This window comes from Schistocerca nitens, chromosome 1, assembly GCF_023898315.1.
Source record: "Schistocerca nitens isolate TAMUIC-IGC-003100 chromosome 1, iqSchNite1.1, whole genome shotgun sequence".
Classification (NCBI taxonomy): Eukaryota; Metazoa; Arthropoda; class Insecta; order Orthoptera; family Acrididae; genus Schistocerca; species Schistocerca nitens.
This window is the reverse complement of record NC_064614.1, coordinates 964,488,369-964,504,766: the sequence shown is the minus strand read 5'-3', so window position 1 is coordinate 964,504,766 and position 16,398 is coordinate 964,488,369. Positions and strand designations below refer to the sequence as shown.

The 16,398-nt window shown below is 40.7% G+C and overlaps 1 protein-coding gene across 1 annotated transcript in view; it reads left to right on the top strand.

The window, feature by feature from the left end:
- LOC126194933 (maternal effect protein staufen-like) overlaps nucleotides 1-16,398 on the top strand; it is a 201,056-nt gene that overhangs the window by 135,470 nt on the left and 49,188 nt on the right. The window contains exon 6 of the mRNA XM_049933319.1: nucleotides 2,866-3,038. Within this exon, the coding sequence (XP_049789276.1) occupies nucleotides 2,866-3,038 (173 nt within the window). The remainder of the gene's footprint in view (nucleotides 1-2,865; nucleotides 3,039-16,398) is intronic.

The following is a 16,398-nucleotide window of genomic DNA, read 5'->3' as shown; positions in this document are numbered from 1 at the left end:
ATGCTTCAGTCTGAAGATACTCCAATAACAAGCACAATCTCCTCACTGTATACAGACATTTGTGTTGGTGAATATCATGAACATCATACATAGACACAAATCAAAAACAGTCCACAGATGATGCATGTCTCTGGAGGCTAAGCTAGTGGACTTCCTTGATCAGTCAGTCACTCATTAAAAGTGTCTCACAAGAGTTGTAGAAAATACAGTAGTGTCCTGTTATGCAACAACCAGACCCATATGTTTCCTGCAAGCGTAATATTTTCTAGTACGGGGGGGCAATTTTCCATGCAGAAATTTTTTGTAAACAGCCCTTGTTAATTTGATAGAATAGTATATGGCACATACTGTATGTCACCCACAGTCACTACCTAAACGTGTTGTTGTGGTCTTCAGTCCTGAGACTGGTTTGATGCAGCTCTCCATGCTTCTCTATCCTGTGCAAGCTTCTTCATCTCCCAGTATCTACTGCAACCTCTATCCTTCTGAATCTGCTTAGTGTATTCATCTCTTGGTCTCCCTCTACGATTTTTACCCTCCACGCTGCCCTCCAATACTAAACTGGTGATCCCTTGATGCCTCAGAACATGTCCTACCAACCGATCCCTTCTTCTAGTCAAGTTGTGCCACAAACTTCTCTTCTCCCCAATCCTATTCAATACTTCATCATTAGTTATGTGATCTACCCATCTAATCTTCAGCATTCTTCTGTAGCACCACATTTCGAAAGCTACTGTTGTCTTCTTGTCCAAACTATTTATCGTCCATGTTTCACTTCCATACATGGCTACACTCCATACAAATACTTTCAAAGACGACTTCCTGACGCTTAAACCTACACTCGATGTTAACAAATTTCTCTTCTTCAGAAATGCTTTCCTTGCCATTGCCAGTCTACATTTTATATCCACTCTACTTTGACCATCATCAGTTATTTTGCTCCCCAAATAGCAAAACTCCTTTACTACTTTAAGTATCTCATTTCCTAATCTAATTCCCTCAGCGTCACCCGACTTAAATCGACTACATTCCATTATCCTTGTTTTGCTTTTGTTGATGTTCATCTTATATCCTCCTTTCAAGACACTATCCATTCCGTTCAACTGCTCTTCCAAGTCCTTTGCTGTCTCTGACAGAATTACAATGTCATCGGCAAACCGTAAAGCTTTTATTTCTTCTCCGTGGATTTTAATACCTACTCCGAATTTTTCTTTTGTTTCCTTTACTGCTAGCTCAATATACAGATTGAACAACATCGGGGAGAGGCTACAACCCTGTCTCACTCCCTTCCCAACCACTGCTTCCCTTTCATGTCCCTCGACTCTTATAACTGCCATTTGGTTTCTGTAGAAATTGTAAATAGCCTTTCGCTCCCTGTATTTTACCCCTGCCACCTTTAGAATTTGAAAGAGAGTATTCCATTTGACATTGTCAAAAGCTTTCTCTAAGTCTACAAATGCTAAAAATGTAGGTTTGCCTTTCCTTAATCTTTCTTCTAAGATAAGTCGTAAGGTCAGTATTGCCTCACGTGTCCCAATATTTCTACGGAATCCAAACTTATCTTCCCCGAGGTCAGCTTCTACTAGTTTTTCCATTCGTCTGTGAAGAACTCGTGTTAGTATTTTGCAGCTGTGACTTATTAAACTGATAGTTCGGTAATTTTCACATCTGTCAACACCTGCTCTCTTTGGGATTGGAATTATTATATTCTTCTTGAAGTCTGAGGGTATATTGCCTGTCTCGTACATCTTGCACACCAGATGGTAGAGTTTTGTCAGAACTGGCTCTCCCAAGGCCGTCAGTAGTTCTAATGGAATGTTGTCTACTCCCGGGGCCTTGTTTCGACTCAGGTCTTTCAGTGCTCTGTCAAACTCTTCACGCAGTATCATATCTCCCATTTCATCTTCATCTACATCCTCTTCCATTTCCATAATATTGTCCTCAAGTACATCGCCAGTTTTCTTTCTCCTGATAACGACATCCTCTTGAGTAGTCCCCGCCCGGAGATCCGAATGGGGGACTATTTTACCTCTGGAATATTTTACCCAAGAGGACGCCATCATCATTTAACCATACAGTAAAGCTGCATGTGCTCGGGAAATATTATGGCCGTAGTTTCCCCTTGCTTTCAGCCGTTCGCAGTACCAGCGCAGCAATGCCGTTTTGGTTAGTGTTACAAGGCCAGATCAGTCAATCATCCAGACTTTTGCCCCTGCAACTACTGAAAAGGCTGCTGCCCCTGTTCAGGAACCACATGTTTGTCTGGCCTCTCAACAGATACCCCTCCGTTGTGGTTGCACCTACGGTACGGCTATCTGTATCACTGAAGCACGCAAGCCTCTACATATTGATACAAAAACGATCCTGATACCTTGCTACCATAATCACTCTAAGATTTGCAATTGTCCACACAAGATTAGATTATTGTGGTAATTTATTAACCCACTCTGTGTATGAATCCCACCTCATCTGTAAAGAACAGAGAACCTGTAAACTGTGGATCTACAGTACTCTTTGATTCCATTTGCAGAACTCTAATCCAGTGTAGAGTCTTAATGGCTTCAGGACATCCATATGCTGTAATCGATATGAATACAGAATTCTGCTCACGAACAGAACTCTTAACATGAAGAATATTGGTATTGTCGCAAAGATTATACATAGACCTGTATTAATTTCATGCGGCATAACATTTTTAAGAAATATAGTGATTCTTCTACAGATTGTATGGTTGCACCATTCACAGTTTACTTGTTGCAGAAATAAAGAATGGGAATAACTGGAACAGCTGTTTAAAATATAGTTTCGTATTGCCCATTGCTTACATTTGACACATTTTATTTTAATTATACATTTTTTCCATAGGTAATATTGGAACAAAAACAGCAACATCCATAGTCTATGAAATCGCAGCCAAGCAGAAGTTATCTCTCTCTTTTGAAGTGGAAAGTCAAACAGGTCCAGCACATATGCCTACATTTGTGACAAGATGTGTATTGGGGGACAAAATCTCAAGAGGACAAGCCAACAGTAAAAAGGTAAGCTTTTATTTTCCCTCCTGTCGCTTACCAATGACCCGGGGATTCTTTGAAGAGCTTACTCCCTTGTATAAAACAGCCTCTGACTTCAGATTACTTTACAAATTAGTTAATGTTTTAATATTTGTTGTTAAGCATGTAAAACAGAAAAAAATTAGAAAAGGTTTGAAACTACATAAAAATTTGTTGGTAGTTGCTGGCTAATTCATGCTCCATTTTAAGCAAAACCTTATTTTTCATGCATCTCAAATGTTTATGGTGCCATAACTCTGAATTGTACAGTTATAAAATTTTGCAGATATAATAAGTGTTATATGTGGATACTATCTCCAGAATGTGTTGTGAATAGTATTACTGGTAAAGAAGTAATAAATTAAAACATCATGCCTGATGTGGCAGTTCTTTACTGCATAATAGTGAAAATGCAGCAAGTAATAACCTTGTTTCCTTTCATTATTTTATGGGTGAGTGTCATTAGCAGGAACAAGTTTTGTAAAGGTTTAAAATTTTGTGTAAAGTTTGTTGTAAGTCACTTACTGCTGTTACTTTCAAACACAGAATGAATATAAGCTGGTTATTTGGGTGTGGTGAGCTATACTGCCTCAAGATATCTGCACAGTTTCTAGCTGTAATACTAGTCTAATTATGACAAAGCCTGCAACATAAGATTGTACCTCTTAGTGAGTAGATTATGCCAGCATTTTAGATCTTAAAATTTGGTCAGTATTTATTCAAAACATTGAAAATCAAAGTTTTCTTTTCTGCGGAAGCTGTTACATAGGCAGTCCCTACTAGGATCATGAACAATGAACCGTGCATGATAACTGTTTGATAATATAGATCGACAGTTAACTGAAGACAACACAGTGTGGATGGTAATGTGGGACATGTTCAGTTAATTTATTGCCCTGCGTTTGACATTAAACTGTAAAATTCTTATAAAATATGTAAAATCTTTGTTTGCAGGTAATACCCTCTTAGTGACAAAAGTGCATGTTATGTTTAGTAATAGTAGCAACTTATTGTAAGCTCTTGTGTTGTATTCTGAAAAATATTGTCACTGGAAGTAACATGTGAAAAATGTGCAGTGTGTATGAAGACTCCGTTGTCACCCCCCTCCCCTCCCGATCCTATATCCCGTTGAATTGAATTTTGTAACTTACAGAAATGAAATATTAAACCTTTTCACAGTATCATATAAGTATTACACAATATATGAAGGATACAAACTCTTTTAATTCAACAAATGTTTCATCGTTTGAGGTAAAGCAGTAAACTATACTCGTGAATTATTTTTTACCTTATCATAAAGTTCACATGTGCTTATTAAAAGAAGCATTCTTGCTAAACATTGCTGTAATAGCTTCCCTAAGAGATGTTACAACTGTTGATACTACACAATATCGATCAAAAATTAGCAAATGACAATTATCTTCAGAACATTCTTTGTGTTATCAGCTCAAATATACTTAAACCTTTTTCCATGATTTGTGAGAAAAAGAGAGTTGAAAAATATTGATGAAAATTGTCACAGTGTAAGGACACAGTTCGTATTTGAAAACAGTTGTTCACTATAATCAGTAGCTTCTGCCACATAGCATCCACAGTGCTTAAAGTCAAACTAGCTGTTTATTTGAGTGACTACGTTGGTTTCACTTAAGTGAATAAATACTACATTTACATCTACATTTATACTCCGCAAGCCACCACGCAGTGTGTGGCGGAGGGCACTTTACGTGCCACTGTCATTATCTCCCTTTCCTGTTCCAGTCGCAAATGGTTCGTGGGAAGAACGACTGCCGGAAAGCCTCGTGGTCTCCTCGGGAGGTATAAGTAGGGGGAAGCAATATATTCGATATCTCATCCAGACATGCACCCTCTCGAAACCTGGACAGCAAGCTACACCGCGATGCAGTGCGCCTCTCTCGCAGAGTCTGCCACTTGAGTTTGCTAAACGTCTCCGTAACGCTATCACGCTTACCAAATTACCCTGTGACAAAACGCACCGATCTTCTTTGGATCCTCTCTATCTCCTCTGTCAACCCGACCTGGTACGGATCCCACGCTGATGAGCAATACTCAAGTATAGGCCAAACGAGTGTTTTGTAAGCCACCTCCTTTGTTGATGGACTACATTTTCTAAGGACTCTCCAAATGAATCTCAACCTGGCACCCGCCTTACCAGCAATTAGTTTTATATGCTCATTACACTTCAAAGAATTCCGTACGCATACTCCAAGATATTTTACAGAAGTAAGTGCTACCAGTGTCGGTTCCGCTATCATACAATCATACAATAAAGGATCCTTCTTTCTATGAATTCGCAATACATTACATTTGTATATATTAAGGGTCAGTTGCCACTCGCTGTACCAAGTGCCTATCTACTGCAGATCTTCCTGCATTTCGCTGCAATTTTCTAATGCTGGAACTTCTCTGTATACTACAGCATCATCCTACTAGGTCATTTGCATATATTGTGAAAAGCAATGGTCCCATAACACTCCCCTGTGGCATGCCAGAGGTTACTTTAACGTCTGTAAACGTCTCTCCTATGAGAACAACATGCTTTGTTCTGTTCCCTAGAAACTCTTCAATCCAGCCACACAGCTGGTCTGATATTCCGTAGGCTCTTGCTTTGTTTATCAGGCGACAGTGCGGAACTGTATCGAACGCCTCCCGGAAGTAAAGGAAAATGGCATCTACCTGGGAGCCTGCACCTAATATTTTCTGGGTCTCATGATCGCTGTTTCCGGAATATATGTTGATTCCTACAGAGTAGATTCTGGGTTTCCAGAAATGACATGATACGTGAGCAAAAAAACGTGTTCTAAAATTCTACAACAGATCGATGTCAGAGATATAGGCCTATAGTTTTGCGCATCTGCTCGACGACCCTTCTTGAAAACTGGAACTACCTGTGCTCTTTTCCAATCATTTGGAAACTTCCTATCCTCTAGAGACTTGCGGTACACGGCTGTTAGAAGGGGGGCAAATTCTTTCGCGTACTCTGTGTAGAATCGAATTGGTATCCCATCAGGTCCAGTGAACTTTCCTCTGTTGAGTGATTTCATTTGCTTTTCTATTCCCTGGACACTTATTTTAATGTCAGCCATTTTTTCGTTCATGCGAGGATTTAGAGAAGGAACTGCAGTGCGGTCTTCCTCTGTGAAACAGCTTTGGAAAAAGGTGTTTAGTATTTCAGCTTTACGTGTGTCATTCTCTGTTTCAATGCCATTATCATCCCAGAGTGTCGGGATATGCTGTTTTGACCCACTTACTGATTTAACGTAAGACCAGAACTTCCTAGGATTTTCTGTCAAGTAGGCATATAGAATTTTACTTTTGAATTCACTAAACGCTTCACGCATAGCCATCCTTACGCTAACTTTGAAATCGTTTAGCTTATGTTTGTCTGAGAGGTTTTGGCTGCGTTTAAATTTGCAGTGAAGCTCTCTTTGCTTTCGCAGTAGATTCCTAACTTTGTTGTTGAACCACATCTACATCTACATCCATACTAGAGTAGTAATGTAAGAGATGTGATCAAGCATTCCCTGTGTCTGAAATAGGGAAGCATGTTTAATATTTTGTGACAGTTTGTACTAAATTTTAATGCTTTTTATAGTAGTGGGAAACATTATTTGGAATTTTTTGGAGTCCCAAACAAATAGAGGCAAATATTCAGTGCTAGTTTATTAATTGCAGCTTGTTTTGTAAGTGTAACACCAGCATCATTCCAAAAAGTGAAACTTACAGTATTTATTTCACTGTTCTCCTGTTGTTATGGTAGTTCTTTATTTTGGTAACTAATATCATAATTGTCATACAGGGTTAACAAAATACTGCTCAGAGAGATGGCGGCACCATCTTGATATTGGATGAAGGTCAAGGATCCCATCTCTCCTGATGGTGTGGACCTTTGTGACGATGGGGCATTGACATTGTCGAGGTGCCTCAGGGTTGGCCATAGGTGTCGGTGTCCTTGGTGGCTGTGTCTGTGTCCCAGTAGTAGTAGTCCCAAGGTTATACAGAGCCCAACTGTGGTGCTGCAGCTGGTCTGGATGTGGCCACGAACTCTGAGGCTGCACCTGGCAGTATCTGTTCAGAGTGTATCTGAAAGTAGAAAAAAACAGAAGAAATTGTGTCCTGGGAGACTGAACCTTGTTGCAGATACTGGTAGTGGAGGCACATCTTGGCACAGGCCAGCATTGGAGTTTGAAATTTCATGAGGGAGCAATCAAAAAGTCGTAAATGCCCTGCCAGTGGCCCTCACAGGTTCTGGTGAGTAGCGGCAGGAACCCAGTGAGATACCATTGGTCCTAGCAGTTGACCATGTTGAGATCAGACTGAGGAGTCTCAAACGGTTGACCAAGCAGATGACGCAGGGCACGGACTGTCAGATGATGTACTTTGTCTTGCAGATTCTTCTCTCTCAAAATAACGCAAGGCCATGTGATGCATACCCGTTATTGAGAAGGATACACTAAATCTGTCAGAATAAGACACTTGTCCCAATCCGTAAGATCAATGATGTTACTATTGGGGAAAGGGGGAGCAGTTCAGATCAGACCTCATAGGACTCTGGGTGGAGTAGTGTCCACACAGTGTGTCATGGTCACAGTCTGGCTGACCCAGCTTGACCATAAGAGAGAGACAGTCACAGATTGCCCTGGCCTCTTTACTGTCAGCAGCTGTGGCAAGTCTAGCCAGTGATATGGTTGCCACTGTAGAAACATCGTCAAAGGCCCATGCTGAACACAAAAAATAATGGTGACAGTGATCATCACAGGGAATGATTTAAACACCTAAAGTGCATGACCCCACAGGTTGATGTGAAATAAGTCTGATATGGTAGGTAACAGTCAGGCACATCCACAGTTTGTTCACAGTATCAATAATTGATCACTGCCAGCGGCACAGACTACAGGGCATGTCCAAAATGGCACACTCACAACAGCAAAGTCTTGAGACGTTCAGTAATGACCGATGATTCTGATGGCTATCCCTGAGGCATCCATGCCTATTAAATACTGGGTTATCTGTGAGAATCAGATCCGAAGCATACTCAGACTATTATTTTGTGAGGGTCCCTGTAGCTCAGTGTCAGTGTAGGAGTGTATGCAGAGGGGTGTCCCTCCTAGCACTTGCAGCATGGTGAGGCCCTCATCTGGGTTCTCTTCGTACACTCACACACTAAACTCTCTTATAACCTTCTTTTGAGTTCAAGTATTCCCTCACCTCTTGTTTGTCGATGTGGAAGAAGTGCCTTTCCCTGTGAACTCAACCAAGAGGGTTTGTAAAAAACTGTTTCAGGCTGTTTATAATCATACTCATTGAATCTGCTTCTATTTTATTCTTCTACAACTAGTAGTCTGGTATGGAAAATGTTCTCTCCCATCACCATCAACTGAGTGTTCTGTGGTCGAGGGGATTGAAGACAGTGTGATGTTCCATAATGGAAAATCTAGCTATGTAAACTGACAGTTGCTTTGAGAAATACATCAGTAACTGATATTCGCAAACAAAATGCTATGTTTAATATAGCAGTGTTCTGCAGCACGAGACAGTAAACACAAGTGTCCTTTGCAAGAATTTAATGAATTCCTGAAATAATTTGTACATATTATGTGCGCTATACAATTGGGCATCTGAGATCTTTGTACTATTTAGTTCCCAGAGCATCACCAGCAACTTTATATGTGTGATATTTCAGTGGAAATATAAATAACTTGTGTGTAGTTGAATAACATCAAGCTGCAGTGGCAGAGCAGGGAAGAGAATCTTTGCCTCAGCAATGGTCTCATTTTGAAAATTTAATCAGTAAATTTTTCTGAGCTGGAAAACAGTGAAGTCAAAAAGAGAGCTATGCCATTGTAGTTACACATTTTTCCTTTTATCCATCCTTGATAAAACCAAGTGAGTGGTAATTGGAAGGAACTAGATGTGGGCTATTGGCCAAATATTGCCAAATTTTTGTCAGATTGTCTACTGTGGAATAAATGACAAAGGGTTTTGTATTAAAAATTCAGAAACCATGTTGGTTCTCCCCAGAAAATTTCTCTGTATGCATTCTGCAATAGATGATAATTATATTATGTAAGAAATTCCCACATGTTAAACGAATCCAGACACTGTTTGCTGTTGAATGGCAGATTTCAGATTACCTAACAGGTCAACACGAAAATTTCATCTCCTGCTTTGACAATGTTGAGCATCAGTGGACAGACTTCAGAAGTATCATACAACACATTTCAGACAAGTATGTGCTGAGCAAAATTGTGAGGAACAGAAAAAACCCTGTTATAAAGCTGCTATGAAAACAGAGAGCTTCACTGCAAATTTAAATGTAGCCAAAGCTTCACAGGTATACAAGAACTAAATGAAACCAAAAGTAACATAACGAGGGCTTTGTGTGAAATTTCAACAAATTTGAAAGCAAAATTCTGTCTACTGGCATAACAGCAAACACTAGAAACTTTTTTTCCTTATTTAAATCAGTAACTGGGTCAAAGCCATCTGTCCAGACACTCTGTGTTCATAATGGGATTGAAACGGTGGATGACACAGAAAGAACGAAGTTCATAACGTCTTTTTGCAACACTGTTTCACAGAAGCAGATCCCAGTGTAGTTCCGCCTCTAAATTGTCTCATGAATGACAAAATGACAGATATGGAAATAAGTGACCAAGAGAAAGAAAAACAATTGAAATGCGTCAACAGATGAAAGACCTGACCTGTTGGGATCCCATTTCAATTCTACACAGGGTATGCAAAAGAATGTGCCCCCTTCTAGCAGCAGCATACCAAAAGTATCTCCAGTAGCAAACCATTCCTAGTGGTCTTAAAAAAGCACAGTCATTCTGTTTTTAAAGAAGACTCATTGAAAAGGTGCACAAAACTATATGCCTCTATCCTTGACTTTGGTCAATCATATAATTTTGGAACACGTTTTGTGTTCAGGTATTATTGATATTTCTGGAGACTGTAAATCTCCTGTGTAGGAAACAACATTGGTTCCAAAAACAATGATCATGTGAAACCCAGGTCACTGTGTTTGTCCGTAAGGCCAAGACAGCAATAGATACAGGCACCCAGGTAGATGCCATGTTCCTTAACTACCATAAGGCATGTGACACAGTTCCACACTGCTCTTTAATGAATTAAATATGGCGTACAGAATATGGGACTGCTGTTGTGAGCAGATTGAAGAATTTCTAGCAACCATAACACAGCATGCCATTCTAAACAAAGAGAAGTCCTGAGAAGTAAAAGTAACTTTGGACATGCCCCAAGGGAGTGATACAGGACCATTACTTTTCACAATATATGTAAATGACCTGCTAGATAACATTGCAAGTTCCATTAGACTTTTCACAGATGGTGTTGTTGTATACAGGGAAGTTGCAGCAATAAAAATTTGTAGAGGAATAAAGGAGGACCTGCTGAGGATTGACAGTTGGTGCAGGGATGGCAATTGACCATCAGCATAAACAGATGTAATGTATTACAAATACAGAGACAGAAAGACCCTTCACTGTATGATTACAAAATTGCAGAACAATCATTGGAAGCAGTCAGTTCCATTAGATATCTAGGTGTATGTGTACAGACTGATTTGAAGAGGAGCAACCACATAAAATTCATCACGGGTAAAGCAGGTGCAGCACAGAGACTCATTGGAAGAATCCTCATGAAATGTAGTCCATCAAAGTAACTTATAACACACTTGTTCGACTATTACTTGAATATTGCTTATCAGTATGTGTTCCATTCCAAATAGGATTGATAGAGGAAATAGATAAGGTCCGAAGAAGAGCAGTCTTTTTCATTGCAGTTTCATTTATTAAGCACAAAAGTATCTGGGATATGTTCAGCCAAATCCAGTGGCAAACACAGTAAGAGAAATACTCTGCATCATGGCGTGGTCTATTGTTCAAGTTCCAAGAGTGTCCATTCCTAGAAGAGTCGACCAATATATTGCTTCTTCCTACATACGAGGGGGGACCCAAAAATAACCGGAATTTCTTTCTAGAAAGCATATATTTTATTGTTTTCAAATACAATCTTAATCTCCTTTGAAGTACTCTCCATTAGCATAAATACACTTGTCCAAACATTCATTCTAGTGTTCGAATCACCTTTTAAGTTCATCCTCTTTGATATCTGCTAGCGTTTCATGACATTGCATTTTACATCCCCAAAATGCTTCCCTCTCAAGTCTCTTTTCATCCTCGGGAATACGAAGAAGTCCGAGGGCGCTAAATCCGGCAAACAGGGTGCGTAGGTCAAGGTAGTCATCTTCGTTGAGGCCAAAAACTGGCAAACGCTGAGATCCGTGTGCGCGGGAGCGTTGTCGTGATGCAGGAACCACACACCGGAATCCCACAAAGCCGAATGTTTTCGCGACAAACTTCTGCGAAGACGTTTCGTAACCTCCATTTAGAATTGTTGGTTTACCGTCTGGTTTTCAGGGACAAATTCAGAGTGTACGATCCCTTTGATGTAAAAAAACAGATCAACATTGCTCTCACATTCGGTTTCACTTGTCGAGCTTTTTTTGCTCGAGGTGAGCCAGGTGACTTACATTGTGAAGACTGTTGTTTACTTTCTGGATCTTACCCATAGCACCATGACTCATCACCTGTAATGACTTTGTTGAACAAATGTGGATCATCTTTGAACGCGTCATTCATTTCGAGACAGGCTTCAATGCGACAATCCCTTTGATCTCTGTAAGAAGCTTTGGCACGAATTTTGCTGCCACTCTTCATTTCCCCAAATCGATGGTCAAGATGCACTGAATTGAGCTCCAGGACAACCCGGATAAGTTCTCGAGTTGGTCAATTGTCCTGCGTCGATCTTCACTGATGAGATAACAGATTTTTCGATGTTCTCTTCGCTTCGAGCAGTTGAAGGTCGACCGGAACGGGGCTGATCTTCAACCACCATTTCTCCCTTTTTAAACCGAGAAAACCATTTGTACACTTGCGTTTTACTAAGAGCATGGTCTTTGTAGGCTGTCTGAATCATCGCAACAGTTTCTGCTGCATTCTTGCCGAGCAAGAAACAAAATAACACTGCCGCACGTTGTTCGTAAGAACTAGGCATTTCAGCATGTCAAGTCTGCACTGTACACACACTCAAAGAACTGCCAAAGAAACCACTCTTCTCACTGTTGGGTGATGCCGCGTGGCAGAACGACTCAGCAGAGCTCCTACTACAATCCTCTGGCGGCACAACCTTCTACTACAAGTATACAATGTGCAGCATTACGATTCCGGTTACTTTTGGGTCCCCCCTTGTATATCTCAATAAAAGATCATGAAGATAAAATTAAAGATATTTGAGCCCTCACAGTAGATATCAGCAAATGTTCTTCCCACGGCCCATACCTGACTGGAACAGGGAAAGGGGGAAATCACAGTTGGATACAAAGTACCCTCAGCAACACACCAAAAAGTGGTTTGCAAAGGGTAGCTGTGCACCTAGATGTAGATGTGAGACACGTTTATGTACAGGGTGTGTAAATAAAATTTCAAGACTTGTCTCAGAACACAAAATTTATTGAATACTTTCCTATGTCAGACTAAAATTCTTCAAAATAGGTGCCTTGAGAATCCACACTTCGCTGCCAATGAAATTTTCACTTCTGGTAAGCTCCCTGGAATTCCTCAACTGGAATGCTGTTCAAAACCCTCATTGAAGCCTTTTGGACCGCTGTGATGCTGTCAAAATCACTTCCCTTTCAGGTCTCTCTTCATCTGGAGGAACAAAAAGAAGTCACTGGGGGTGAGGTCGAAGCTATAGGGAGGCTGTGGCGGCATTGCCACGTTGAACCAGGCCAAAACTTCAGTGACAGTGAAGCAGGTATGAACAGTCGCATTGTCATGGTGGAGCACCCAGTCATCTTCCTTCTCCGGGCGGACTTGATGCTTCAAACGGCAGACCACTCCAGTTTAATACTGACCATTGACAGTCTGTCTGGTAGGGCACAAACTATCACTCCTTTTGCGTCAAAGAAACAATGGGCATGCTATTCACATGTGACTTGCTCATGTGGGCTTTCTTTGGCTTTGGTGATGTGGAAGTGTACCACTACAAGATTTGCCTCTTTAACTCTGGTTCATATCCAAAAACCCAGGATTCATCACCAATAACCTCTTTGTTCAAAAAAAATCAGGTTCAGTTTTGTAAACATTCAAGCATTTCCTGTGAAACAGCCAGGCGCCGCTCCTTATGTTCATCTGAGAGCATTTTAGGGACAAGTTCCACATTCACGTTTCTTATCATTAGATCTTCTGTCACTCGCTGAAACACAGTTTGGTGATTCAAAACCCACTTCATCTGCAATCATTCGACGCCGAGACGTCGGTCACTGTTTAAAACTTAATGCACTTTGGCCAGATTTTCGTCAGCTCTGCTCGTTGTAGGTGTTCCAGAGCAGTCATCATCCTCCAAGTCTTCACGGTCATCTTTGAACATGTAGTTGTTGTTGTTGTTGTGGTCTTCAGTCCAGAGACTGGTTTGATGCAGCAGTCCATGCTACTCTATCCTGTGCAAGCTCCTTCATCTCCCAGTACCTACTGCAGCCTACATCCTTCTGAATCTGCTTAGTGTATTCATCTCTTGGTCTCCCTCTATGATTTTTACCCTCCACGCTGCCCTCCAATACTAAATTTGTGATCCCTTGATGCCTCAGGACATGTCCTACCAACCGATCCCTTCTTCTAGTCAAGTTGTGCCACAAACTTCTCTTCTCCCCAATCCTATTCAATACCTCCTCATTAGTTACATGATCTACCCACCTAATCTTCAACATTCTTTTGTAGCACCACATTTTGAAACCTTGTATTCTCTTCTTGTCTAAACTATTTGTCGACCACATTTCACATCCATACATGGCTACACTCCATACAAACACTTTCAGAGACGACTTCCTGACACTTAAATCTATACTCGATGTTAACAAATTTCTCTTCTTCAGAAACGCTTTGCTTGCCATTGCCAGTCTACATTTTATATCCTCTCTACTTCGACCATCATCAGTTATTTTGCTCCCCAAATAGCAAAACTCCTTTACTACTCATTTCTTAATCTAATTCCCTCAGCATCACCCGACTTAATTCGACTACATTCCATTATCTAAGTTTTGCTTTTGTTGATGTTCATCTTATATCCTTCTTTCAAGACACTGTCTATTCCGTTCAACTGCCCTTCCAAGTCCTTTGCTGTCTCTGACAGAATTACAATGTCATCGGCGAACCTCAAAGTTTTTATTTCTTCTCCCTGGATTTTAATACCTACTCCGAATTTTTCTTTTGTTTCCTTTACTGCTTGCTCAATATACAGATTGAACAACATCGGGGAGAGGCTACAACCCTGTCTCACTCCCTTCCCAACCAATGCTTCCCTTTCATGCGCCTTGACACTTATAACTGCCATCTGGTTTCTGTACAAATTGTAAATAGCCTTTCGCTCCCTGTATTTTACCCTTGCAACCTTCAGAATTTGAAACAGAGTATTCCAGTTAACATTGTCAAAAACTTTCTCTAAGTCTACAAATGCTAGAAACATAGGTTTGCCTTTCCTTAATCTTTCTTCTAAGACAAGTCGTAAGGTCAGTATTGCCTCACGTGTTCCAACATTTCTACGGAATCCAAAGTGTTCTTCCCCCAGGTCGGCTTCTACCAGTTTTTCCATTCGTCTGCAAATAAAATCGCATTAGTATTTTGCAGCTGTGACTTATTAAACTGATAGTTCGGTAATTTTCACATCTGTCAACACCTGCTTTCTTTGGGATTGGAATTATTATATTCTTCTTGAAGTCTGAGGGTATTTCGCCTGTCTTGTACATCTTGCTCACCAGATGGTAGAGTTTTGTCAAAACTGGCTCTCCCAAGGCCGTCAGTAGTTCTAATGGAATGTTGTCTACTCCCGGGGCCTTGTTTCGACTCAGGTCTTTCAGTGCTCTGTCAAACTCTTCACACAGTATCGTATCTCCCATTTCATCTTCATCTACATCCTCTTCCATTTCCATAACATTGTCCTCAAGTACATCGCCCTTGTATAGGCCTTCTGTATACTCCTTCCACCTGTCTGCTTTCTCCTCTTTGCTTAGAACTGGGTTTCCATCTGAGCTCTTGATATTCGTACAAGTGGCTCTCTTTTCTCCAAAGGTCTCTTTAATTTTCCTGTAGGCTGTATCTATCTTAGCCCTAGTGCGATAAGCCTCTACATCCTTATATTTGTCCTCTAGCCATGCCTGCTTAGCCATTTTGCACTTCCTGTCTATGTCATTTCTGAGACGTTTGTATTCCTTTTTGCCTGCTTCATTTACTGCATTTTTATATTTTCTCCTTTCATCAATTAAATTCAGTATTTCTTCTGTTACCCAATGATTTCTACTAGCCTTCGTCTTTTTACCTACTTGATCCTCTGCTGCCTTCACTACTTCATCCCTCAGAGCTACCCATTCGTCTTCTAATGTATTTCTTTCCCCCATTCCTGCCATTTGTTCCTTTACGCTCTCCCTGAAACTCTGTACAACCTCTGGTTTAGTCAGTTTATCCAGGTCCCATCTCCTTAAATTCCCACCTTTTTGCAATTTCTTCAGTTTTAATCTACAGTTCATAACCAATAGATTGTGGTCAGAGTCCACATCTGCCCCTGGAAATGTCTTACAATTTAAAACCTGGTTCCTAAATCTCTGTCTTACCATTATATAATCTATCTGATACCTTTTAGTATCTCCAGGATTCTTCCATGTATACAACCTTCTTTTATGATTCTTGAACCAAGTGTTAGCTATGATTAAGTTGTGTTCTTTTCAAAATTCTACCAGACGGCTTCCTCTTTCATTTCGTAGCCCCAATCCATATTCACCTACTATGTTTCCTTCTCTCCCTTTTCCTACTGTCGAATTCCAGTCACCCATGACTATTAAATTTTCGTCTCCCTTCACTACCTGAATAATTTCTTTTATCGCATCATACATTACTTTAATTTCTTCGTCATCTGCAGAGCTAGTTGGCATATAAAGTTCCTTGTGCCAGATGAAAACCATGGCACATGACTTGGTGTATTCTTTATAGGCCTCTTGGATCATTTTCAATGTCTCCCTACTGGTATTGTTCAGTTTTACACAAAATTTGATCGAACACCACTGCTCCAAGAGGAGGGGCATTTTGGACCCTCTGATTTCTCGATAATGTTTCGAAACAGACACTCCCTGCATTCGCGATGTTTTCACTCCAGCATTTTGCTGACGAATGCCAATGCTTGGCTTTATTAGCCAACACCCCCCCCCCCTCCCCCCAACACCTGCCGCATGTGGTGAGACTGGCCTGCGCTCACACCACTA